Source organism: Oxyura jamaicensis, chromosome 4, assembly GCF_011077185.1.
Source record: "Oxyura jamaicensis isolate SHBP4307 breed ruddy duck chromosome 4, BPBGC_Ojam_1.0, whole genome shotgun sequence".
In the NCBI taxonomy this organism is placed as follows: domain Eukaryota; kingdom Metazoa; phylum Chordata; class Aves; order Anseriformes; family Anatidae; genus Oxyura; species Oxyura jamaicensis.
The window spans coordinates 60,501,485-60,527,944 of NC_048896.1; the positions used below are offsets into that span (position 1 = coordinate 60,501,485).

Consider the following 26,460-nt stretch of genomic DNA (forward strand, 5'->3'; position numbering starts at 1 on the left):
ATTTTTACAGATCTTCTACACGATTTTTACAGATCTTCTACACGATTTTTACAGATCTTCTACACGATTACTTCTAAACCAGGAAGCCTGATTTCATAAGTCTTGTTTCTTTGAATGCTTAGAGAAGAGAATAATGTTTTATGTATCTTTTGCAAAGGGCATTCAGTGGTTTTCAGAAGAAAAATCCGGGGCATGCAGCTTTGTTAATTTGAGAAATTTGAAATGACCTTTTTAACTTCGACCACGTCAAGTTCAGGATGCACTCAAGTGTTCAGGATGCACTCAAGTATATTTCTTTGTTCAGATTGATTTTAGAAGTTGCTTACTATTATGTTAACAAGGAAGCAAAGATTTTGCCTTATTAAAATTGGAAACCTACGAATTCTAGCTTTTATTTCCTTGGGTGCAATCTGTAAATTTTTCATGTTCCATTCTAATGGTTTGCAACTTGACAGCTTCAATCATAATGTTTCCAATATCCATGTTGCAATTTTAAGTCATATTTTTATAAGTATAGCTTGACATTTCTTAGTTGTCAGAATGCTCATGGTATGAGTAGAATTAGAACCAAGTTTCTCAATATAAGCAAGGAAATGTAACTTTCTGTTGTAGACAGCATTTGCAGGTTTACCATACCACTACTCTAACTTGTTTTTCAATCTTTTGGGAGAATAACGTGAATTTGGCCTCCAGTGAACTTTGCAAATAGCAGTGTTGTATGTAGTACGTACAGTTCATCCATTAGAAACTATTATGTTTTTAAAGTGAACCACTGTCTATCATGACAAGTTGTACCTATCCTCTGTTCAAATAGAGGAATACTTATTGATGGCCTTTCCATTCTAATTGCAGCTTCACCGGTCAACCTAGAAGCCCTTTTATTTTTAAAGTACTTCTTTTATAGTGTTTATAGTATTTATAACAATTTTTGTAGTCATCTGTGATGACTAGTTCAGTTTAAACTTTTCAGATAGACCAAAAGCATGCTAAGTCCAGTTAGAGATAACACATTGGCCTATTTTTCTAGATAAAAAAGTCCTACGTAGCCCCTCTTGCCATTTTCACCTCTCCTAAGTAAGCGTTATTTTTTATGTTTTCAGTCCAGATACAGTCTGGATTTATTTCGCCTTTAAATATTCTGCATTTTGTAAAGATTACTAAACAGTTTTTTTTTAAAAAAAAAAAAAAAAAAAGGCAAAAAGTATTTTCCAGAAGAAATCATCACAGTGTTCAATGTGTCTGCAAGACACCAGGAGCTCTGCATATTAACTGACAGTCTTAGTGGTACAGCTTGACTTTATGGCTGCATCTTCGTAGTGATTTTTTGACATCTATTTTAAATGCAGTAACTAGAGAAGAGAAAGTAGTGTTTCATGGTAAGGTAAATTTAAGCTGTTACATTTGTAGTTTATTTGCTGTACATGAAACTATAAAACTGCCATAACTGAGAATCTGTGTTCATAACTGAGATGCAGAATATAATTCAGCAACTTCCAATTAAAAGGGAAAAATAGCAAACTTCCAAAGCAATTAAAATTGTCTGTGAAACAGCTTCTTTCCTTCATGAAGCTTTAATGCAAAGTGTTAAAATGTTGTAATAGTGGGCCAAAAGCTTTATACCTTATTTATCTGCAGCAAAATGCTGACATAGAAAATATAACAGACAAGAGAGGAAGTCTGTTTTGTGAATCTGTATGAAAAATAGATAGTAAATTTTCAAAATGCCCCTGTTTATGTGAGAGACTGCCTACATGGTATCATCTGGGAAACCCCTGCAATAATTTATCATTCTGTATCAGCAAATGCTGCCTGATCTGCAGAATAGAAAAAAAAGTTCATCTCATTATAAACTAAGTCTACCCTAAGCCCACCTGGTTCTCTGTCACTGTAGTAGGCATTTTTGTGCAAAGTCTAAAAGCAAAGTCAGTTACATTTTAAGACGATTTTGCTTTTATATTTTTGTATAATCAAGAATCAGAGTTTTTTATTGGAGATTTGCTCTGCCTAAGAAGGAGCAACAGTGACAAGTTAATTCTCTGATAAAAGGTTGTAAGTTAAAATTAAATAAGGAATTTCATCTAAATCTGTGTAGTGATGTTCTGATGTTGTGTTGACAAATAGCTATGACAGTACCTATAAATAAATATTATCTAGGAAATTTAAAACCATTTTTATTTTTTATATGTTACATGCATTACCAGATACTTAATTGTACAGCATAGAATGCAGTTGATAAGAAAACTAGCTCCTGAGCTGCACAGTAGGAGTTATTCAATGCAAAATCATAGCTCATATTCTAAATGAATAATTATTTATTTTAATCTTACCCCAATAACTCTTGAGTAAGCATTTTGTGTGCAAGTACAGAATGGCAAATCACATCTTACCTTGCAGTGAATTAAAATAAAATTGCTGAATTACTACAGTTCTGCAGCCAATGCACTGATAGATATATCATCAAGACCACTAACTAGTAGTGATACTGGGTAAACACAGCCTATTGAATTACAGGTTCTGTTTTGAATGTCCTCTTGAAGCTAATGCAGGGAGTCATACCAGGAAGTTTTATATCAGACTCCAAGTGAAAGGATGATGTTCACCCAGCTTTCCTATATACGTCTTATTAAGTTTGTGTTTTTGAGAGGATTAGTTAAGCTGTGAACTTTAAAGGAAAACTGAATATTTTCTTTAGAAACTTCATCTGTCTTGATTGGGCAACAAGGTTATGAGCTTAGATAAAGATAATAACATAGCCTTTTTGGTTTCAGCAGAGAACTCCCTAAGCGTGTCATGTTTATTTAGTATATTTTGAGGGCAGTATGAGGCATATCTTGGCACTTAATGAAGTTACTGTTTTATGTATCGGATTCATGTAAATGTATGGGCAAATACACAGATGGTGTTGGTGACACAGAATTTCGGTTTTTAACAAGAATTAGTACTCTTACAGCATAGTAATGTGCTTTACAAGTGCATGTTTTTCATGAAGTTATAAACTTCCTTAGAAAGTCATGCCAGCGTCTTTTGGCTTCTTTAGTAACTTCCTGGCAACAGCTGCTTACTTTTCAGTAGTCTATGCTGCTCGTTTGTTGTCTTTCAGTCTGTTGTGTTTTGTTTGCGAGGTGTAATACATATACGTAAAGGAAGCATTAAATAAATGTTTTTTAAGAAACAAAGCAACATCAGAGAACATTAGTTGACTTTTTTTTTTTTTTAATTGAAAAGTAAATTTTTCAAGCTCTAATAGTAGAGCAAAGTGACGATTTTTTAAATAGCATGAGAATCTAGTAGTTCAGTGAAAAAAAATGTAGATAAAAATGTTGGTAAGTAAGTCGATACTTCTTGGCTTCGCTGAAAATTACTCAGTGCATTCTTGGGCACTTGGGTCTCTGTATAAGTTAAACACACAATCATTGCCTGTAAAACTGAATTTGGAATTCAAAACAGTGCTGAAACACTAGGCAATGAATTGAATACTTGTAGACTGCATTCCACCATTTTATTCAGAAAAGTACAGTATATTCTTCATATATGAGATGAAATTTTCTTCCTTCTAAGCATCTTAAGATGCTGTACACTCTTAGAAGGATTTATTGGTAATAGACCATACCTTCATCTCATAATAAGGGCAAGGAACCAGGATTGCCTTGATATACTTGTGCCAAAAGACAATCTTGAAGGTAACTAGGAAAGTCAGTGCTTCTTGCAGCATAGGTCGTACTTCCAAATAAAAGCGCTGCTCTTGGCAGCATGACTTGTGACTAGTCTTTACCCTTTTTATTCCTGCAAAGCATCTAGTCTTGCAGACTATGAAACGAAGCTGTTCTGAGCCTTGATTGCATCAATTTTAGAAGTACTATGAGTTTTAATAACATTTACTGAAGTGAACTTAAACTACAGTGAGATTATGAAAAGGACGGCAGCTATGTACAATTATAAAATAGTCATTCCAATGATTAGTGTTTTAAAGTTTTAAAAAAGAAAAAAGTTTTCTTTAAAAAAGTTTTCTTTTTAAAGTTTTAAAATAGAAAGTGGTACAGTGTTCATATTTAAAGATAAGTTGTCCAAAGGCTTTTGCTGTTGAATTTGTATTTTTCCTTTCTATATGTATGTTAAAAAAATAATAATTATTATTTTGTCTATGTCTTTATATATTTATGTATATATAAATGCATATAAAAATCTCTCACCTTCAGAGTACTGGGGCTGCATTTTAGATTTGTGACCAAAACCATGATGATATTGCAGTGATGCTTCAGCTACTGACGAACAATGCTTATGCAGTGTGAAAGCCTCTGTTTCTCATGCTGCCACCCCAGTGAGTATGCTGGAGGTGGGCAAGAAGTAGAGAGGGGGCGTAGTTGGGAAAGCTGGCCCAAACTGGCCAAGGTGATAAACCATTCATAGTAATCTATTCTCAGAAATAAAACGGTATGAAAGATTTTCCAAAGTAGCTGGGCGTTCCTCTGTTGGTGGTGAGTGACGGCTTTTGCTTTTTTTTTCTTTCAGTTGCTAAACTCTTTTACCTGAATCCATGACACTTTTCAGTTCCCTTCTAATTCTGTCCCCCATTCTGCTGGAGTCCATGTATGTAGAATTTTGTAAGAAATAGAGACAGCTTTTTTTGTTTTTCATCACCGGATGTAGAGCTTACAGTTTTACAGCTGTAGATCACAACTCCAAGATCACTGTCAGTTTAGCCATATTTTGGGGGGAAAGGTACTGACTAGAACTGTTCTTATTACCCTACAGCATTGTGAATAAGGCTATATAGTTCTTCATATTTAATCTGAGAAGAATAAATGGCAGCAAAGATAGAAAATGAAACCACCAATACCAAGATAGAATTATAACAATTATGAATGGAAGGAAACAAACCTCAGTAAGAAGAGAATGCGGGCTAGATCGAGAAGGTGTGAGAGAGAAAGTTCTGACAACAGAATTTAAGCAAAAACAGGGTAATCAAATCTGTAAGCAATTACTAAAAGAAAATGCAAATGAAAGTCATTACACAAATTTTAAAGGGGGGTGGGAGGGCAAATTATTCATTTATTGTTTAAGGTCCAGTGCTGGTCCTTGAGTGGGCTGTATTTACGCTAATGAGGTTAAACAAGGAAACAAAGAGATCATAAGACAAGCTGTAATAGGTGGTTAATCCCTTCTAATTCACCTATTGGTATTTTTTATTCTTTTTAAGTTCTAACCCTGAGAATGAGGAAAAAAGAATAGGGGTAAACTGAAATTTGGCAAATAACCAGTGGCTACATGTACTCACTAAGCAGAATCCTCACCAGTGGTCAATACCAGGAGCACATGTTTTGTTGGTCCAGAGATCACAACGAGATTCACAGAGATAAGTGAAGTGTCATATTCAGTCAAATGATTGCATTATCCATAGAAAGACCTTCAGTGCAGTATAACATGAAAACTGCAAATGGGAAGAATATCCATATTCTCATTTCAAGTCTCATAACTTTAAAACTTTACAGGAAATTGGCAGTTCTGTCAACTTTGCAGTGAATATTACTTTGGTCTCTTAGACACGTGGTGATTGTTTAGTTAAGGTACAAATAAGCCTGAGTAGGGGTGGTATCATATATACAATTCTGTTCTCTTTTTAGAAAAGAAAACTCTTAGAAGAGAAAACTCTTAGAAGAGAATAAACTGAATCTAAGAGAACAAACAGCACATAAGATAGTTTATAAACATGGGCTTAAATAATAGAGTAAGTACTTCGAAAATGGCTTCCATGTAAAAAATCATTTAAGTTAATTCAAAAATCTTAACTCTCTTCAAAGAAAAGTGTTAAATTTAAATACTAATACATAGTATGAAAAAATAGTAAATTTGTAATCTTAGCTATCTGCCACAATTGTCCAGTAGTAAGGTATACCTTTTTGGAAAAAAAAGAAAAAAAAAAAGTTATAAAATTAACCCATTATATTTGAGCAACTATACTGAATGCCTTTTTAATTCACAAGAATTATAATCATCACTACTTTTAAAATGGAATTCTTGCCATATTGTTTTTAAATTTAAATAATGTGCTTAGCTTAAGTCATAACTTTCTTCTTACCTGACTGAAGCTATCTCGTGTCTTTGTTCCAGTTTCTGTTTCTGAAACATTTCTGTGTCATAGTTAAGAGTTTCTGACTCATCTGTAGCCATGTGTGTTTATTGGAGTTCTCAGATTTCTCTTTCCTATATTTGAAAAGAATCTACCTCTGAGGAATAACCTTTTTTCTTTTTTTTTTGGTCTGTGTATGAAGTGTTGGCCAGAGCCACCTTCTTCTTCTCCCTACATCCTGTACAGTACAATGAGTGAATTTCACAGCATCTTGAGGTGAAGAAGTTGCCTCCATTTCTAAAACATTATTCTTGGCTGCATTTCTGTAATGATTGGCAACCATAACTGCTTATTTTAAGATGTTCATTAAAGAAAAAAATTAACAGGATGAGAGACAGCTGCAGGTACTGGCAGTATACAAAATTCATAATTAGTAAGAGTAACTGTAGCATAATATAGTATAACTCAACCAAAAAAACATCTGGCACATGCAATATTTGTCATATGAGAGCTCCGCAGAATGTACTTGCTACAGCTGGTGAATTTATCACCCGTCTGCCAAAATACTAAAAGCTCACCTTTTGTTTCCTCCTCACTTAACAAAGACAATATGCCATAGAGACTGATTTGATTATTCAGCAGTTGGAGTTACCGCTGAATTTTAATATTAAAATCTCATAATATGTATTAGGGGGAAGTTTAACAATCAGAACAAATCAACTGTCTGTCCTGACATCTGTCATATTTCCTTATACTTACAAGGTTAAACTGTTTCATTTCAAAACATGTTCAGTGTGATGTAATTATAAAAATAATTTCTTGATATACAGCTGTAGCTGAGCATACAAACTCCGTTTATGGTCTGTGCTGCTAAGAATGCTATTTCCACACCACAGAACAAATAGGGGAGACTGATTTTTTTCACTGAGTAAGAACTCTTAATATTGAAAATTAATTTTTAGATACTCTCCTTAAGATGGCATAGCACTAGAGATGGTTTGTCACAATTTGATAGTTCTGTATTTTCAAAGATATTTTTACTAGTATAGTTAAACTTGACCATAAGCAGTTCACACATTGTAAGCTGTAGTGTTTGAATAGTTTATTTTGAAAAGGTACGTATGAAAAGATGTGAATTGTGTGAAAATTTTGTATTGCTGACAGGTACTGAAAATGCCTCGTTTTTGTGCATAATATTAATTGCATTATTAATTAATATTATTTATTTTATCTTCACTACTATACAAAGTTAGGATCACTAAAACTCGTGTGGTGTAATAGTAGAAAGACCACTGTGAAGAAGGGGACATATTCCTTATGAAATGTTGCATTGTTTTCTGTCACACAAAGCACAGAAAGATTTGAGTTTTGTACTTCAAAATATCTTCAAAAATGTCCATACCAAAGTCTGATTATAAAACGCTAATTAGAATTCTAATCTAAGAATTAAATGCACCGGGCAAATTCATAGCGTTATTTCATAATATGCCTGTAAAATAAGATAAACAGCAGAAAAGCTCTGTAAATTGTTGAATGCTTGTGACAAAGTTCTTTGAATACTAACTAAAACATTTAATTCCTCTGCCATTACAGTTTTGAATACACATTCTGTCTGTAGTGCTTTTGAAATTAATGTGTTAAGAGCAACGCTGTAATTAAAAATATGCCACAAGCCCCTACAATGCAAGAAACAGCCTTTGAGATCATGTTCTGATAACTGATGCACTACTTTGTGTTAATCAGTATCTTTTCTTCTGATTAATAGAAGTGAGCTGAGTCAACAAAAACTTCGTACCCAGGAGCTCATTTCTCAGCTGGAAATGGCAAATGAAAAGGTAATTGAGGTAAGATATTGACCGATATGACCACTCCTTTCAGGTACAACGGAATGCAGATACACTAGGATCTTAACAGAAACCCATTTAGATGAGTTATGTTTCTGATTTAAAAAAAAAAAAAAAAAAAAAGGATTTTTGACAGGAGTAGGTATAGCTTGAAAACACCACTGTTTCTGCTGACAGTTGTGTTCAAATGAGAGGAAAACAAATTAACTTTACTCTCAAATTATTAAGAAAGGTAGAGAGATCATCTCTCATGGTTACTAATCTGGTAATTTTAGACAGTTCAGGAAATGTTTGTGAAGAAACTTACACCTATGCCTGCATATCTCTAAAAAGGAGGATGCATTGTGTTATGGATAATGTAGCATATACCGAGAGATCAATTTTTCAGCATACTACATATATATAGTAGAATGTACACTGTATGTGTACATATGCATACAGATAAAAGCATTATTCATTAAAAATGAAGTCCGTGGCTGTTTTGGAATGTGCATTGTTCAATAATTAATGGTCACTTTAGAAAACAGCTACCCTGTCAGTCTGCTTCATAAATGTGGGATAATATCCAGTTCTATCTAGGATGAATCCTTGTGTGTTGTTTTTTGTAGTGCTGTATTATTTGGAGGAGAAAAATGGGGCTAAGGTGGGAATAGATTTTTGAAACTAATGTTAAAGAATGGTAAAGAAAGGCTTTATACATATCATTTGATGAAGGGAACAGAAGGCAGCTGTAGTAAGATTAATATCATATGTATATTCTTGTTCCCTTTGAATATAGCTAAAATATTTATATTGTAAGATAGTGCAAATTAAATTACCTGGATTGAAATGCCAGCTTTGTGTCTTACTTCAAACAGTGAAATGAATAAAACTTCCTCTGAAGATTGCTGTGATTGGAAAAGTGATAGGATGTCATATTTGAGCTGGAAACTGTCTATAATGTGTCAAAAGTGTGTCTTGAGTGTTGTTATAGATGGTAAACAGCTCCACTTAAGTTCCTCTTGCTTTAAGATTTTCACTGCAATAGGTATGGATCCAGTAAAGAGAACTTTACATTTGTAACAAGGTACTTTGTTTCCACAGAATGAAAAATTAATGATGGAATATCAAGAATACATCAATAGGCTTCAAAGGCGACTAAGCCAGGCAGAACAGAGGGCAGCGACTGCATCACAAAAGGTACAAAACTATAACAGTTATCTAACTGCAGACAAGAATCTCATTGAATATTGCAAAAATACTCACTTCATGTTATTCCCAAGGCAGAGGTGATCTTCTATATTCGGTATTACTAATGTAATTTGAAAAGCAATCTTGCATTTCGAATATGTCATCACAAAATGGATGCATGTTTGATTAAATGCCGCTTTCTGAGAGGATGCTTAACTGATGATGTAGACTTGTTTATGGAAACAAATTTGATGCGAATTACACTTGTGGTTCAAAGTGTGTGAATGAAGGTAGATGATTGTTTCCATATTCTGCTATATAGAAATGGCAAGAAGTTGTTTTTTTAAAAAAAAAAATCAATTTCAGCTCTTGTTTACATAAGCAGGCTTGCTTTTTAAGCTTGGTGTTACCTGCTGCAGCAGTTGCAAGTCATGAAACAAAAAAGTACCTATCTCCTGGCGAGTCTCTGTCTGAGAACAGAGCATCGCTTTGAAACAAAGCATGTCTTGAGTTGATGGCTAGAGAACGGCCTTTATAAAAACGTTGAGCAGCACAGCTGTTTTGTGGGTATTTTGTTTGGTGTGTTTTTTCAGCCAGCTCCTTGCTCTAACTCATTGCATGGCTGCATGAATAGCATGGGGAAAGTTTGTGCAATGAGTGCAGGACAGAACTGATGGTGTGGACTTGTTTAGTGTTCATCAAACTGCAACCTTGAGAACTTGGCATGTTGTGTGAACTCCAGAGGTTGTCTTGTCTGCTCATCTGTATTTTCATTAGTCCAGTAGCAATAACCCAAGGATTGTTGGGAAAGTACACACCCCTGCAGTTGTCATAAGTTACATATAATAAATATAATTAAGTCCTGTGATGTCAAAAGTACTGAAAATTACGCAGACAGCGTAAGAAATAACTTGGTTTTCTCCAGGCCATGGCAAGGGGGGAAGGCAGAGATGGTGTATGTAGCTCACTACCATAGTAAATATGCCTAGCACGTGTATCAGTGTTCTGAAAGCTTCAGACAGGTTGTGTCTATTAGAGCTATTCATATTCCTAAGACCTCTTTGTGCTCCATTGCAATTACTTAATGAGCTGAATTTTTGCAGCCTTCTTTTTCCAGTTCCCTTACAACTCAATTCCAACTTTGACTGTCACTCTTCAGTATTTTGGACATAAGGGATACTGGGGGGAAAGGTGGAAAGGTATTGCTTATCTTCTGAGAGAATTTAGGCTATAGTTGTTTCAACCTTGCGCTACCTATAATTATTTATTTTGTCCGATGAACATCCCTTGAGCATTCTTTCCCCATGCTATTTGAGCTGTATGTCTTGATGCAAATCCTATGGAGAGACATGTATCTGGTTCACTTGTTTGCCAAGCAAATCTGTTGCTCAAGTTGGTCTCCTATTAAAAGATGATCCTTTTGCCTCCTACTTTTATTTAGTGACTTAGGAAACATTATTTGCTTTTTAACGTGGGTGACCCTGCATGAGTTGCAGAGAGGAAATGTTTGGTTGGTCTAAATTGTCCAGTTCAGACAAATAGCTTTTTTTTTTTCCAGCAACAGTGAATAAACGGGCATCGCTGCCAAGCTGTCGTAACATAAGTTATGTTTCCTGGCTGGAAATGCTCCCTGCCACAACAAGGTCTATATCCAGTTGGTAAAAATTTGCTCTGGAAGACTGATATATTTTTTTTTTTAACCTCCTGTTTGTTACATGGATCTGTTCAGCTCTAATAGTTCTGATATGCTCTCTGTCTTAAAAAAAACACAGTATGACTCTTCTCTTAGTTACCCATATAGGAAGAGGTCCTGCTGCTCCAGAAAACATTGGTAACTAACAGTTCTGAACCAGTGTCCCTGAAAGGTAACAAAGATTTGACAAGATGTTTATCAGCAGTATTTTTGTTCAGATCTTGCCGATAGTCTTCAGGACTGCCTTGCCCCTCCTCAGACTTGTCAGAGATTACTGCTGGAAGGCAGGACTTCATGTAGTGACTGAAGTGTCAGTGAAGCTCCAACAACTGGAATCAGCTTGTTGCAGAAGCAAGTTAGCTAGAGAAAATCTGTTTATGTTTGTGAAGCATCATGGAATTGACTTGGCTGTGTGATTCATTGACCGGTTTGGTAAAACAGTTTATGCTGGCTGATGTTAAATTTGTAACTCTTTCAACGTAGTGATAATTACTTCCCTTACAATTTGTGTGCTTTGAGAGATGGATCTGGTATGGATGACATCATCATCTCTCCTTTCACTGCTACGGGTTGAGGTAACTGACATGTAGTTGTTTCAGTTTTCCTATGAGAGGTTTTGAAAGTATTTGAAAAATGCTAGACCTCCATGTAGCATATATGTATGTCTTCAGTAGAGCCTGCAGCAATTACAGCCACAGTTCCTGTACTATTCTCTTCCACGTTTTAAGCCTTGCAGTAAAATTAGAAATGTAAACCTAGATGATGAGGTGGCATCTCAGTAAAGTACTACAGCATAAAAATATTTAGTAGTGGGCACAATTGGTATATCATACTGATCAAAGGGCGTATCATTATGTCCAACGGGACTTGGACCTGGATGTGATGGCATCACAAGAAAGAAACCTGAGAAATAGCAGCACTGATTTTTCCACTCAAAGGGAACAGCCTCAGAGTATATTTGTATATGCAAGCAAAATACTGCTAATTAAATTAAATGTAGCATTACCTTTATTCTGCTGAGATTTTGTCAGTACACTGAATTTCTATGGGGGAAGAAGGCTACCTTGGAAGGTAACTAACCCCTACATGTTGTAGGGGTTACTATAAAGGTAAGGGACTTACCAGAAAGGACTAAGGACTGGCTGTGGTGGTTGGTTGATTTAGGACTGTGCTTAAAGGGGTGGTTCCATGTTGGTTCCCCTCTCTCTGAAGAAACAAAGCTTGTGCCATGTATAAAGAGTGCCACAAAGCTATTTCCAGAGACACAGTACAAACCAGAAATGCTGTTTGATGTAGGTTAAAGTCTAATACTCCAGTGCCCCACCTTTTTCTTTCTTTTGATAGCAATGTTATTTCAAGTCATTGTTGCACTGTCATGGTGTATATCACAGTGCATTCCCACAAAGTGCTGACTTGGCCTTTCTGAAGAACAGGTAGGTGGAGGCAAGGCAGGAGGGGTCTCCTTAAAGGTATTAAGGAGATGAAAGTAAGGCACAAGTAGGGTCGTCAGATGGATTTTTGGCTCACAACTGGATAGGGGATTGTAGGCTGAAGCTTTTTGCCCTCTAAGCCAAAGGGGACTGTTTCTCAGTGGTGCATTATTGTGCACTATAGCTTGTGCAGTATTTTGATAGGAGAGATGATTATGAAGAAATACTAAATTAAAATTATCAGTGGTTATTCAATGACTATAAATCTTAGCTTATTATTAAATAATAGTAATTCAGTGAAAAAGCATTAAAAATTCAGGATTATGTTTGCATATGCTTTAAATGTGTGTATTCTATATAAATGTCTTTAACTGTACTACGTAATCTTTCATCATCTGTAATTCTTTGGGATCTGAAATAAGATACAAGCAGTAATCATCTACAAAATGCATAGCAAATTCTTCTGTTTACCCCAAATACCAACTTAACTAAGCTTGTTCCCTCTCTGTGACATTTTCCACATTGAATCTGTACTGTTACTTAGATCTTAAAAAAAATTATAGGAAGCTATCTGTTTGTTTTCAATTACAGCTCAGCGTCGTAACTTCACAGAAGAAAAAAGCTGCTTCACTAAAGGAACTGGAAAACATTTAAAAAGATGTATTGTTCATTGACACCATGTTGGAGTTAAGAAGATTGCTGGAGAAATCTTGTATTGGAGCACTAAAAGCAAATGCATAGCAAGGCTTGTAAAACTTTGTATAAACATTTTCTGTTTTACTCAGGTAAGAAGGAAGGGTAGATGAAGATTCTGTCTCTGTGTGAGTAGTAAAGATAGGAAGAAGACTACAAAATGATGTAATTAAAGTCCTTTAATGTAGCAGATGAAACAATCTGATACAATGCTGTGGCATTGGTTTTGGTCATAAAAAAAAAAAAAATACCAGCTATGTCCAACTACAGAATTGTTTACAGGGAATAGATGTCATTACACTGAAATTCTGAAGCGGCTTTGTTTGCATTCTGTTGATACCTATTTTGGGGGGTTTTGGTAGTGCAGTAACTTAGGAACATTTTGAAAATCTTTTAAGAGTTGTACTAAGACACCTGTTACATCATGAATGTCAAACAGTTGCTGTTTGTATGGTGGGTGTTGTAACTGGGAAATGCCTCCATTGCCTTCCATTTTTAAGAATTCACTTCAGTTTGTTGTGATGTCCCTGGGAAACAGTTAATAAATAAAGTTATTTATTTACAGTTATTCTTAGAGCTAGTTTTTAAGGACCATAATCTTTCTTCAGTTGTGCTTTTTTTTTTTTTTTCCCCTCTCCCCTAATTACAACTTTGCAATCGTTCCTTGCTTTTGTGTTGATGTGCTGTCCTGGGCTGTCTAGGAACTTCAGTTCTCTGGTACTTGAATTTGCACAATGGTGGTCATCCAGCTTTTATGCACTTTTACACAGTGTGTTTGAATCCTACAGATGCCAGTACATGCCGGTCCTATTGTGTACAAGTTTTTCTTTGACAGATGAGAAACTTCATACATATTATCCTCAAATTCTAGTTGAACTCTGTTTTCTCTTTCAGCGTATATTACAAATGTGATACGTGTAACTAATTTTGAAGTGCTGTCATTTTGAACTGAAGTAATTTAGTTTCTTGTCATCCCTCTTAAATGTGAAGAGTGTGATTCTGTTTTATGGCTTCTAATTCAGTTGATGGATAATGCTTATCCTGCTTAACTAGTGCTTGCTGAAACGCATTGTTTTGGGATAACAAAAACCGTGTCTGTCGTAGTGGATCTTCATTGCATTTGCGTTTTAGAGGGCAGTTGACGGTTGATCGCCACAAGGAAGTATGTTTGTGGCACCTGCAGAAAAGCATGCTAGTGTGTTAAAGTAGAGCCTGTAAGATGGAAGCAACCTCAAGGAAAAATTCTGATTACCTCAGATGAAGTTACTACTTCTGCAGTTACACACACTTCTTTGCTCGTGCTTTTGCAGTCTGATATATGGCTGTATCAACCATAATCTGTAATTTTGCTAAAAGACTTCACAGATTTGTAAAGCAACATGGATATATTGTCATGAAAGTCCAGACAGCTGTTGCAGTGCGATTTTCATCAACCACATATACAATATAGAGGGATGTAAGTACCCGGCCCCGTAACTTTCATTTGTGTAATGTGTATCTGAGATGCTGACAGACAACCTGGAACATTTTGTGTGAGCTATGAATCCCAGTCCCTCAAGTGATGCTCTGTGAGGTGAAACCTGGCTGAAATTGGCAAATAATTGTGTGGTTTTAAGCAACAATATTTTTGTTCCTTTGTTTCTGGAGGCACAGGACTTCGTTAGCTTTTAATGGTGGGTAGTTCTCATTTTAGCTTTTTGGTGAAGCTCTTGTGTAAGGGTTATTTGCTGGAGTATGAACTATAACAACACAAGCATGTGAGAGTAAAGTTAAGGGGCATCAGAGCAGTCATGGCAGATGAAACTGGAATCAGATTCTCTCTTTGATCTGTCTGCCTAGTTCTCTGAGCACCTAAAAATTAGCCAGATAGGAAGGGGAGTGTGGTCAAAGTTTAGCTCATCATCCACCCACCCCACTTCATTCAGTTTGGCTTCATCAAGGGGGCTTCTGGCACATCACCCACAACAGCTGTTCAGAGGAAAGGCACTTGCTGAAACAGTCGAGATTTGGGGCTTGCAACTTAGGTAAGTTTTGCATTTTCCATATGAAACCAGATTATTTAATGGAGTTGAAGAGTCTTTTCAAACATGTCGTGGTTGTTTTACATTTATGTATTTGTCGTACTTCTTTGAAGAGTATGGGTTTCCCCTGCCTTCCTTTCCCCCCTAACGCTAGTTCATGAGTGTTTTAAAGATGCTCTAGTGTGATGCTGTGCTTCCCATTACGTAAAAAGTGCTATAGGGAACTAACATCTTCTTGTATTGCTTGAGTACAGGCAGGTGGTGGTGGGGTGTCTGTACATTCAGCCTGCTTCTCTTGCAGAGTTAACACGTAAGAAACCTCACCCTTCCAGTGGAACATGAATGAAGATTTTGGACTTCCGAAGGACATCGTATATCGAAGAATTTAAATTCTTGGAGGTAAGCAGCATGTCTTTGAAGATACCAAGAAAAAAGTAAGCATGCAATTTTCTGTTGATTGGGTAGGCACAGCTGTCAGTATAATGAAGCCCTATACTATTCCTAAACAAAATCTTTCTCTTACAACCTTAGAGTGCATTTTGATACCCGTAGTGATCCAAATTAAATGCTTCTTGTAACCATGAAGGTTGTTGAAATCACCGCAGTTAAGTGTTTGTGTGAAAACCCAAACAAACAAAGTAATTACTGTGAACTCTAAAACACTGCTGCAAACATATTGCAAAAATGTACAGCATTTATTCACATACAGACAAAAAGGCACAATTCTACTGAATATTTTAACAAAAAAATACAGCTGTCTTCAACTAGGTCTTTATAAATACTTCAAAAAAGGGGGAAAATAAATACAGGATTGGGCCATGTAATATAAAATAGTCATCTCTACATATACTTTTTATTTCTATCTGTTTCTCTTCATGCACCTTTTTTAATTAATTTCAGCTGAATGGACACCAAAGCTAGGCACATAGTGAAAAATCTTCTGTACAAGGTTTTACAAATGTAATGACAAGTTTTTCAATTCTCTGAAATTAAGATTTGTACACAACACGTATAACCCTTCATTTAGATTTGTGTGAGTTCATAACCTAACAAATGGCATTCCAGGCAACTTTACGAAAAGTTCAACTAGCCTACAGTTTGACATAATACACCAATCATAATCAAAGATTTCTTGGTCAGTCTGCACAAGGAAAGGTAATGCTCAGAAACAGAAATTAAGCAAATGGTCTATCCCAATAGAACAGAGGGCATGGGTTTGTATTGTCACTGCTGCTTATGACACCTCTTTGTTGAGCACTAAGCATGGGAGACAAAACTATCCTACAGAGCTGGTCACACTGCAGTCATCTTACAGCTTTTTGTAATTGGGGTGGGGGAAAAGAGCTTTTTTGGTTTTGGTTCAGCATAAATTGAAACGTTAGAAAGCTTATTAACCTAAACATCAGGGAGCTGTAAGGCATTAATTCTGCACAATGTTAGCATACATATAATAGTGCAAATTAACAAGGTACCTCTTTCAAATTGGTGTGAGGTTATATGTTTACTTAGAATCAAAATTTATATTACTCCATCTATGGCTTGACAAATAATTCCCTTACATGGCCGTGAGCTTCTTACAGAAAATAGCAGTGCCTGCCTTGAAAATGTTGCTGCATGTCAAGTAGAACTACCTGCACTTCTTACCTTTTGTGTGTCGGTTGCTTTTTGATAAGGTAATTGCTTTCACTTTATCGCATCCCAAGAGCGACTACATAGTTTCATGTTCACCGTGCCCTGTTTAATTTTAACCTATGCGAGTCGTGAGGACAATCCAACTTCTGGGGTCCAGCAATGGTATTTCAGAAGTATGCCATGTTAAACAAAATAACCTTTTCTCACCATCACCCCCAAAAGTATCAAAAGGTCAAGACTTAAAACTTTAAAACATAAATGACAGGGATGCATTCTGTCAAAATGTTTAAGTAAGCAGTAACTTGCATAGCAAGATGGGGTGTTAATAAGCCTTTTTCTGATTTAATCCTCTGGAAGACTCATTTATGGCAGAGTTCTACTTTTTAAAGTTCTACTATTTTAAACTTTTCCCTGCTCAAGAGGGAAGGGTCTAACATTAAAATGTAAGTGAACGTGTCAATGGCAGGCTACGAGTGGAAAATAATGGGATTTTGTTCTTTACACCTGTAATTCTGTAGCACATTGCCTGTTTAAACTTCCTTTTAACCCATGCATACATGACTTAAATCTATGCAGAATTCCAAATTGACAGGCTTCTAACAATCCAGTTACATGTGCACTCTGTACAAAAAAGTACAATAATGAACTATTAGTATTATTGCTCATAGCTTAATAGTTATTGCCATTTGCAATTATTTAAAAAAAGTATGCATATGAGTTCCATCTTCCATCAAATCTAGTCCAGAATAGAATATTTTTATTCATTTGACTGTAAAGAGCTAATCACAATTTATTGCCTTTCCATTTTATTTAAAAATATATATTTATGTCCATTTTAAAGTAACCCTTTAGTGTCATAAGCTTGGCTTTCCCAATACATACCATTATTAGTGCATACGTGGTGGGCTTTGGGAAATCCTAATGTCTAGTGCCTTAGAATATTTTTTTCTTAAATAGTCTATGTATTTAAGGAGGCAGGTGACTGACAAAATGCTGTGGGTTATGAGAGGGCCCAGGAACCCACAAGCCTGTGCCCCTTCTCAGAACTAAGCCACACACTCAGCCTGAGTACCTTGAAGCTGTTGCAGTATGGCAGCTGCAGCCCTGACCTGTCCTTTTTATCCAGTGTAACACCCTAGTTAAGTCCGGTTATCTCGCAGACGTAGTTACACCTAGACTGGAGCTTGCGGAAGGTGTTCGGCTGCCACCTATGCTCAAACTGAGTGCAACAAAAAACATTCTGGAAACGGAGGACAAAGACCTACCACCAATCCAAGGCAAGTGACCATTTGTAAGGGGGTGTAGCAGTGCAATACGTATGGTTAAATAAATAACCATCTTTGATTCAATACACACACTAGTTAAAATAAGAGCTTGTGCTTTTCTGGAAAGCAGGGGAAGATAAGAGAATTTTAACAGTGCTGTTTTGCTAAAAGGGATGAATGCAGCTTACTTCCCCCTTCTCACCCTAGCCCCCTAAATGTTTCTGTGAGTTACTTTAGTGTTCATCACCAAATCCTGGTTTAGTAGTGATGTCATTCCTCTGCTTGCCAGGGAAGGTTGCAAATAAAGGAGATAGAAGCTTGTCACAGAACGAGTAGGGGAGCAAACAAATCCAGCTTTAAGAGGATGTAAACATGTTTATACAGCATAGGAATAATGGGTTATCAATTTGTCAGTCCGTAGTCATGTCTAAGAACTCTCCCCTCTCACACCAATAAATAAAGTGAAGTTGGCTTGTAGGCAGTGACTTTACTGACCATGGTGCCACGCTGCCCCGTCAGGATGCCAGAATGCTTCTCCTAATAATGTCCGTCCTCCTGCTGATAGAGCTATTTGGACTGAGCCTCTGCTGTCTGCATTTTTTTTCAGCCACTTCAGATTCTGAGTCACTCATTTCCGCATCGGGGACATACCCATCATTCTCGCTGTCCGGCTTTAGCTTGCTTTTTGCCCTGTCCTTCGGTGAAACTTTGCCCACACCCAGGTAGGGGTAGCTGGAGTTCTGGTGGCACATCTCCTCTGGGCTCTCGCCCTGCTGCTGCCTCTCCCCCTTCTTTGGAATTCGGAATCCGCCCCAGTTTTTCACTGGGCTCGTGGGTGTTGTAGGCACTTTAACTACTGTCTGATTAGAGTTTACTTTGACAAGACCCCCATTGCATTTAGGCACTATATCTCTCCGTGTGCCAGGTGCTGACCTACCACTGGAGTGGTTCACAGCCCTTTTGTTTTCTGATTGCCTCTGAGAGAGTTCTGTGGGTCTCAGTGGTTTATGGTTGTGTTTGGAAGTTTTTTCCTTTAGTTCTGCCTTGATTACCTCGCATTGCGGACGATTGTCTCTTCTTTTTCTGTGGTCTGGCATAACTACGCCATTTTTCTGCTGTGCTGATACAATCCGTGTTTCTGCAAAGGTCTTGTCAAAATTTAAAAAGCTACCTGGAGCCGCACCACCTTCCCTCTGGCTGGGCTGCCTCAACATGGATTTGCTGTCGTTCCCAGAGCTATTTCTTACTCTGTCTCTCTTGTGTGTTTTTTTCAAAGAGTGCGTTAGAGATGTGCCCATTTGTTTCCTGAAGAATGCAGAATGCCATTTTAAATCCTCTATCTTAGGGGCGTCAGGACCCAAAGATGGACTCTTGAACAACACCACGTTTTCCATTGAGGAGAATGAGGAAGGCACACCTAAATGTAAACACACTGGGTTAGAGTCAAGCAGTCCATGTCTGGGCAAACATAACTTTTGAATTGTACTTATTTAACTCCATTCTTCAGTGTAAGTGGGTGTTTGGTTGCCTACCCAGCATCTTTACACCATGACTGTGTGGCTATTTCCTGCTTTCCTAGTTAATACAGTAACTTTGAAGTTGTTCCTCTAGGAGAGAAGACTACTGTCAGGGAGATCAGGCAGAAAAAAGTATGTTGTTGCAAAGAAACACATACTAAATACTAATGCAGTGGCACTGATAAAGCACAAACCTACCAGACGGCATATGGCACTTGAATGTAAGTCATGGTCTCTCTGTCGTAGAAGGAGCCATTAAGGACTCACAGCAGACAGGACGTGAAGCAGCAAACAGCTCCGTACCCCATCGGTAAGAGCACAAACATACCAGTTTCTGTAGCAGTCTGCCCATTATTAGCGCTATGTAAATTCTCATTTTTTAATTCCAGTCTGCCAATGCCTGGTGGACTACACAAGATTTTAATGAGAATAAATGAGGTCCTGCTTGTCCTTCAAAATAAGTCATTAGTCTCTAAATCTTTCAATGCTTGTGCCTGTGGTGGTGTGTGAAAAAGATAAACGCTGAAGCATACCTGAAATTCTTTCTTGTTCCAACTGCTTTGCGTAGATGTTAAATATCTGTTCTTGAACTTTGCAAACAGATCTCTTGATTTTCTCCCTTCGGGTCACCATGTAAGTGAGATTACGCACCTAGAAGGCACCAAGTTGATGAGTTTTAAAGGAATTATGTTTCTATAATGCTGTAACTCTGTGGTTCAAATTAGTTCAGCATAAGTACCATACACCATTTTAACAAGATACATATATATAAAATCAACATATCTCTTACAAGACAATCTTAAATACCGTTTAATTGACAGCTTAGTCTATCAGATTTTGGAGGCTCACAGTGCAGAAGTAAATTCTATGAACACTTGTATCATGTGTATGTATGTATGTGTGTGTATATATACATATACACACACATACAAATCTAGAGAAATGCTGGAAATGCTTAAATATGCTCAGTACTATATAGCCCAGCACCACTTGTTCCCTATTGTTTGAGACCCAACAAGAAATACTTACTTAACAGTATGAAAATGTGGAGGCCTACTCACTGGTACCCTTCTTTTTATTGACCCTGCCGTTATATGCTAATTGTTAAAAATGAAGGCAGGCCAGTCCATCCATGCCATAGCATGGGGGAGGTGGCAGGGACTGAAAGCAGCAAAATGTTTATTTTGACAGTGGCTCGTTTTTCAGAAGAAAACTTCATCTCTGGTCTTAAAATGTGACTTTCTTATCTAGCAGCAGCATGAGAACTTACTTTCACAGCCGTCACTCTCAGAGCTTAACAGTAGTGATGGGGATCACTGAGGAGTTTATAGGATTGTTTTCAAGGCTCCTCTCTCAACTTAGTGTAGCCACACATGGTAAAAGGAGCACTGTTGATCAGAGCCCTATGGCCTGATCTCAAATCCGTTAAGGAGGAGACGCACTTTAATGCATGTTGAGGGTCTCCTGTATTAGGCTCCCAGTCTTGGCCCAGACAGCACTTCAGGTATTCAGTAGCTGTCATTAGTTCGTGGATTTGAATTGGAAGGCATTCGTCTAGCCTGTTACCCTTCCTGGTACAGTCCACAGCCTTTTGTTCTCTTCCTTGTCTGATCCGAGCCGCAGAACAAAGACACATCTTGTCCACAAAATTACCTGTTTTATTAGGTGAACTGGGTGACACCATTTAGAAATGTTTCTAGATGGATGACACTGTCACTAATGTAATTCATAATGAAGTCTAATAGACAACCTGAAGAAGAGCAAAAAAATAGGCCCTTTTTTTTTTAGCATCCAAGTTCTCTTTGATGTACGTATCAGTGAGAACAACAGAGTAGTAAAATATTAAAAACAGTGCTAGATTGATGTATCCTGTTTTGACACCGTACTTTAAAAACAGAAAGGATACATACAGAATCGTTTAAGACCCAGAGAACATAGTGATAAACACCACTTGTGTTTAACTGATCAAAGGGAAGACTAAAAGAGATCTTGAACATGCTGAACAGAAAACAAAATACACAAGGTAACAGCAATCTAACACAGGAAGAGAAGGGTCACAGGCTGGAAGTTGAAACCAGAGGAAAAAAATATTTAAAAACCTACAACAGCAACTCATTAGAAGAATAATTAGCCACTTGGTTCCTTTACAAAGGATGCAGTAGATAGATCTATTAGCACCTGCTGCCCAGACTGAAAGACGAGATACTATTCTGGAAGAGAGGTTCTCGTTCACTACCAGCCCCGTTATTGAGTCTAAGGCAGGACTTTTTGAGTCAGATTCCATAGGTGGTCTGCATGAGCTGGGCTCTGGATATACATGACAAACTAAACAAACTGTAGTACGCTTCCTGGCTCTTACATTCCTTAGTGTCTCTAGTAGTTTTTTATTTTTTTATTTAAAAAAAAAAAAAAAAAAGGAATTCAGGTGACTTCAGGATCAGATGTAGTTAGAACACCATACTGGTCCTATTCAACTGTTTTTTTTAGTTTATCAACCAAAATCAAACAAATCTGAACCTAATTAACTGGAACAGCCTACCAAACCTACTACATATGGATAGTCCAGTGAAGTACCATCCTACCATGCTGTGCCAACAGAAAACACACTTGCTCCAAATCAAGGTAAGTTTCAGACCCTTTCCTTCTTGTTCACTAGGTGAAAGGAGCAGAGAAAGCCCCTAAGGGCATCTGGGGGTTGCAGTACATTCCACAGCCATCGGTGTTACTTAGTTAAAAAAAAAAAACAAACATCAGTGCACAATCCAGTTATAAGAAGACAGGATACTGCAAACCAAGAGCCCTGTGAACTAACCCTCTGGCTGAAAAAGGTAATTGACATAACCAAGTATTGGCTCTGAAATTCAAACAGAAATAGCATTAACCATCTTGTACCAAGCTGACAATACCACCTTGAGTTGCACGGGGTGCCTGCATGCAGTGGCAATAACCAAGCATGTCGTTTGGAAACAGCTAACGAAGCCCAGCACACCTTGCACAAGCACAGGCAGTGCAGTGGCTTACCCGCTCCAGATCCTGCCGGAGGTGTGTGAAGAGCTGCAGCCTTCTGAACAGAACGTCCTGCTCTCGTTTGGCCAGATTGTCCTCTTCATCCTTCTTTGGGGTAATCAAAGGCTTATTGAAGTTGGCTTTTCTTTTCAGCTTCCAGTACTCATAAAGGAATCCCACCGGCTCCTCGGGCAGCCGCAGCACTTTAGCCACTTCCGAAGACTCAACAAAAGTATAGAACTCGTCCTCCAGCTGCTGGAGCTTTTGCTTGCGGAGGCTGACTCTGTGGGCCTCCTCCTGGTTTTGATCCATGCTGTGGAAAGGGTCGATGTGGGCAGGAAGAGAGCTGTCCTGAATCACGTTCCCATTCTCTTGGCCCAGGCTCTCGCTGAAGGTCTCGTCATCTGCTTTCTTGGTGGAGCTGTGCTTGGGACAGTACGACTTGAATTTCACCTCATCGTTCTCTGCCAGTATTGTCTTCATCTCCAAGCCACGGTCAAAAGCACAGGTGACATGAAAGGCTGTTCTGCAGTTCTTCACTGAACACTGCAGAAATCAGAGGACAATTCATCAAATACAACTACTAGCCACACTGCCTAAAACTATTTAAGCAGCCAGGACTGCTGTGGAAGAGCAACCCCGTTATCAGGCTATGCTTCTAAGCTACATGTACTTTCTTTCTCTCTTTTAATTAGGTTTACGATTTATTGCTTTCAGGCCAGGCAACAACCAAGTGGCCCAGTGGGACAGGAGTGGTTAGCCCCTCCCTAGCCCAACCACACGATTCAATAACCAGCAAACCCGCAAGCAGAGCCACTCACTTAAAGCAGCATTACACAAAGCAAAGCGTTCCCCCTTTGACTGTGCCAGCATGAAAGAGGGGAAGAAAACACCTCAGTGGCTGCAGGCCAGTCTGATACTTCAGTTGAAAGTCTTTCCCAGCACCTGGATGCATGCGTGCTACCCAAAAGGCCTCAACTGACTAGGTGTTTTTTTTCCTGTTATGCACAGTTTATGTCAAATATTAAATCACTGTCGATCACTACTTTGCTTGACCACATCCTTCACTTCACCTGGGGGATGAGAAGAATAGGAAATTTATTTTTTTTTTCCACTTGTCTTCCTTCCCAGTCAACCAGCTGTTCCCTGGAGTGATGGGCACCAGGTCAGACGACTTAGCACTACATTTCAGTTATACTTAACTTTCTCTTGCAAAATGCTGCCGTTGCTATTGCCAGCTGTAAACTGAAAAGTTTAGATACATACATACATGCATTTAACTCATACCTCTGTCTGCCTCCAAAGAAAAGACTCTGAAGTTTAAATGAACGTTACTGATATTAACTAGGAGGAAACAAAACTATGCGTACCACAACTCATCTAACCTTAAAGAGAAATGCACCGCACTAAGATGTTTATACAGTACTTTGTGAAGAAGCCAAGTACTGGCCCTGGATTTTCCTGCTCAGGTTGACTCAGCAGCCAGCGGGCATATAAAAGGTACACTAAACTGCAGAAGTTTCAAATGAATATTCTTTAATTAAAAATCAACATATAAAAGGATTTTTTTTAAAAAAATTAAGAAAAAACATCTTTTGTCCCTTCCTTTCTCTAACCAACAGGGCAAAAGCTGTACCAAACCATACAGAAGAATACTTCAGCTATGGTTTCTAAGCTGCCATCATTTAGAGTAATTAGCTCTCAGTGTGGCTCATGTTTTATTGGGAGGAGGGGGGCAAGCGTGCATCATTACAATGAAAGCTGCTGAACTTGGGAGACTCTGCAGTCTCATTTTTCCCAGCGTATTCCAGCTGGTCTCTGCCCAGCCTGATATATACTTCCAGCTGCTGGCTTTTCTAATTACTGTGAACATTTTGTAACATCTCTGGAGGATCAAGGATTGCTCTCTCTTAGTTCATCCTGTTAATGCTATTCCTTCATAGTGCAGTGACTTTGTAAAATGATGTTCTCTGCCGCATAAGATTTCACAATAGAAACCTAAATATTTCTCAGTGCTAGCTTTAATGATACTAAGATTTACACAATTCCTGCAAGCTGTATGGCAAAACTGTAATTCTTATTTTCTCCCCTATACTCTGAAGTGTCAAACTGTCTGAAAGGACAGCCGTTATGCACGTCATCGCATGTTGTCAGTAGACAAGAGGCGTTACCAGAAGCACGAGGGGAGGACACCCCTCTCCCCTGCACACATAAATACTCAGTGTGCAGCTTACAGCCACTACCATTGCCCCTCAGAACAGGTCAGGAGAAAACAATTTCTCGCAGCTACATGACAGCTGCTGAGAGAAAGGGGACAGCTCTACAAGGAAGTACTACAAATTTATATAGGAGGTTTTATAAGGATTTATAAATTTATAAGGAGGTTTACAAATTTATATACTATGGACAGATTTATCTTCTCCACTTTAAAATGTACTTTTTTAATACATTCCTTGAATAGAAATGGACTGATTTTATTGTAACTACTGCTGCATTGCTGTTTTACAACTTTTTCTGGCAACTTTATCAAATGGCTCAAAACAGAGGAAAAAGGGAAACGAGTAAAATCTGATCTCTAAGAGAAACAGGCTTTTAGCCATCTTTTTGCCTTACCATCACAGTTCCTATAACATTAGGCTCACCACAAAATAGTAAGAGTTCTACTTCAGGCTGCTTACTTGTTAAATAGGCAGCAGTACCATCCTATCTGGCTCAGGGAACTTTATGATGATCATTTACTTAAGTATTTGAAATATTTTGAAGGTGAGCAAGCATTATTACAAATACTAACCTACTTTTTATTGCATTTTTCTACATGGTCATAACACTTTGCCCTCAGTGGCTCACCTCTCCCTTTCTCTCATCCACTTCTTCCCGAGTAAGTTAAACTTTTGTCTGATCTCTCAGGAAAGAAAATCAGATAGATGCTCTTCAAAAAATGGAGGGTTTAGTAACATATTTTCTCAATCTCTAGATTCTACAATTGTTTTCAAAATTAGCACTTCACATTTCCAAGCTTTTTTTTTTTTTTTTTTTTACTCTAAAGGATCTGCAAGTGCTTTAGAGTTAATAAGCCAATGTAATTATGCACATGAAATCACACTGCCCAGTCTGAAATGCTCTGGTACAGATCAATTCAGTGTATTTAACAGCAACAACAATTCACAGGCTACAGTGAGACAGGCTGTGGCCATGTCCAATTGAAACTGTAGAGAGAATTTCAGAACTATGCAATGAGACAAACTGGCACTGGCCCAAGAATGTGAGTTGTTGGTACAAAACAACTGCCTTTATAACATTGGCTTTATAGCTTATATATTGCCTATGGACATCATTCTTTTTGGAACTACAAAGACTAGACTTCCATTTTTCTTTGATTCTGCCCCATCTCACCGTTTCAGGCAATCATCACCACTGAGCTCAAGTGAGTATCATTAGTCAGAAGGATAATGTCGTTCTGCTTCTGTAGCGATGTGAGCTGGGAAACTGACACCCAGGAGGTTGGTTGGTTTGTTTTACCCTAGAAATAACAAGAGCTCCAGATCTACCCACAACCAATGGAGGAAATGGGGCTCAATCCCTCAATGTGTGGCTTGCTTGAATCCTGGGGCAGACCAGTCCAGCAATGTTTCTTACTGCTCAAAAAGCCTGTTATTATCTGATCAGATATTCTCCTCAGTAAATGCTGGAGCAACATTAAGATAAATAAAAAAGATCCAGAAAAAAGCAAAAACCTATAGTTTCACTGCCTTCTTTGTAATGAGAACAGCTTGAAATCACTCTAATCCCAACTATACTGACAGCCAAAACAGTCCAATGTTTAATACCTAAAATTAAAAATTCAAAGCCAACTAGCTTCACCAAAGTGAAGGTGTTTGCTTCCACTGACTTTAGTAAAATCTGGGCATGCTCAGCACCTTTAAAATTTCAGTTGTTATAAGCAATTATACAACTCCTACTGAAGTATCCACCTCATCTTAGAAGTCACTGAACAGGGGCTAACATAGGTTTCAGCACAGAAGCTTTCAGCATCCAAGTTTCAGTTGTGCATGTGGTACATACATCACAGAAATATATTTTCTCCCTCTACTCAACAACATTTAAGTTTTATTTCAAGTGTAC

The 26,460-nt window shown here is 37.7% G+C and overlaps 2 protein-coding genes and 1 long non-coding RNA gene across 18 annotated transcripts in view; 2 read left to right on the forward strand and 1 right to left on the reverse strand.

The window, feature by feature from the left end:
- The window catches only part of SCLT1 (sodium channel and clathrin linker 1), a 42,227-nt gene extending 28,333 nt beyond the window's left edge, over positions 1-13,894 (forward strand). For 2 of the 4 annotated variants that reach the window (XM_035323666.1, XM_035323669.1), the window contains 3 exons: positions 7,833-7,911; positions 8,995-9,090; positions 12,796-13,894. In XM_035323666.1, coding sequence (XP_035179557.1) covers positions 7,833-7,911; positions 8,995-9,090; positions 12,796-12,858 — 238 coding nt within the window. In that variant the 3' untranslated portion in view covers positions 12,859-13,894. Of the gene's footprint in view, positions 1-7,832; positions 7,912-8,994; positions 9,091-10,639; positions 10,796-12,795 lie in introns of those variants that run through there. The other 2 variants (XM_035323667.1, XM_035323668.1) reach the window with 2 other exon arrangements.
- Positions 13,895-15,594: 1,700 nt separating this feature from the next.
- Positions 15,595-26,460, reverse strand: part of JADE1 (jade family PHD finger 1) — a 111,940-nt gene continuing 101,074 nt past the window's right edge. For all 12 annotated transcript variants that reach the window (XM_035323664.1, XM_035323655.1, XM_035323657.1 and 9 more), the window contains 3 exons: positions 22,354-22,884; positions 19,866-19,983; positions 15,595-19,232 (listed from right to left, as the gene is read on the reverse strand). In XM_035323664.1, the coding sequence (XP_035179555.1) occupies positions 18,331-19,232; positions 19,866-19,983; positions 22,354-22,884 (1,551 nt within the window). In that variant the 3' untranslated portion in view covers positions 15,595-18,330. The remainder of the gene's footprint in view (positions 19,233-19,865; positions 19,984-22,353; positions 22,885-26,460) is intronic.
- Positions 19,171-22,628, forward strand: LOC118165559. 2 transcript variants are annotated; one of them, XR_004750103.1, is made up of 3 exons: positions 19,171-19,323; positions 19,935-21,954; positions 22,492-22,628. It is a non-coding gene; the product is annotated as an uncharacterized LOC118165559 (long non-coding RNA). The 2 variants fall into 2 exon arrangements; XR_004750104.1 differs by lacking the exon at positions 19,171-19,323 and adding an exon at positions 19,330-19,642.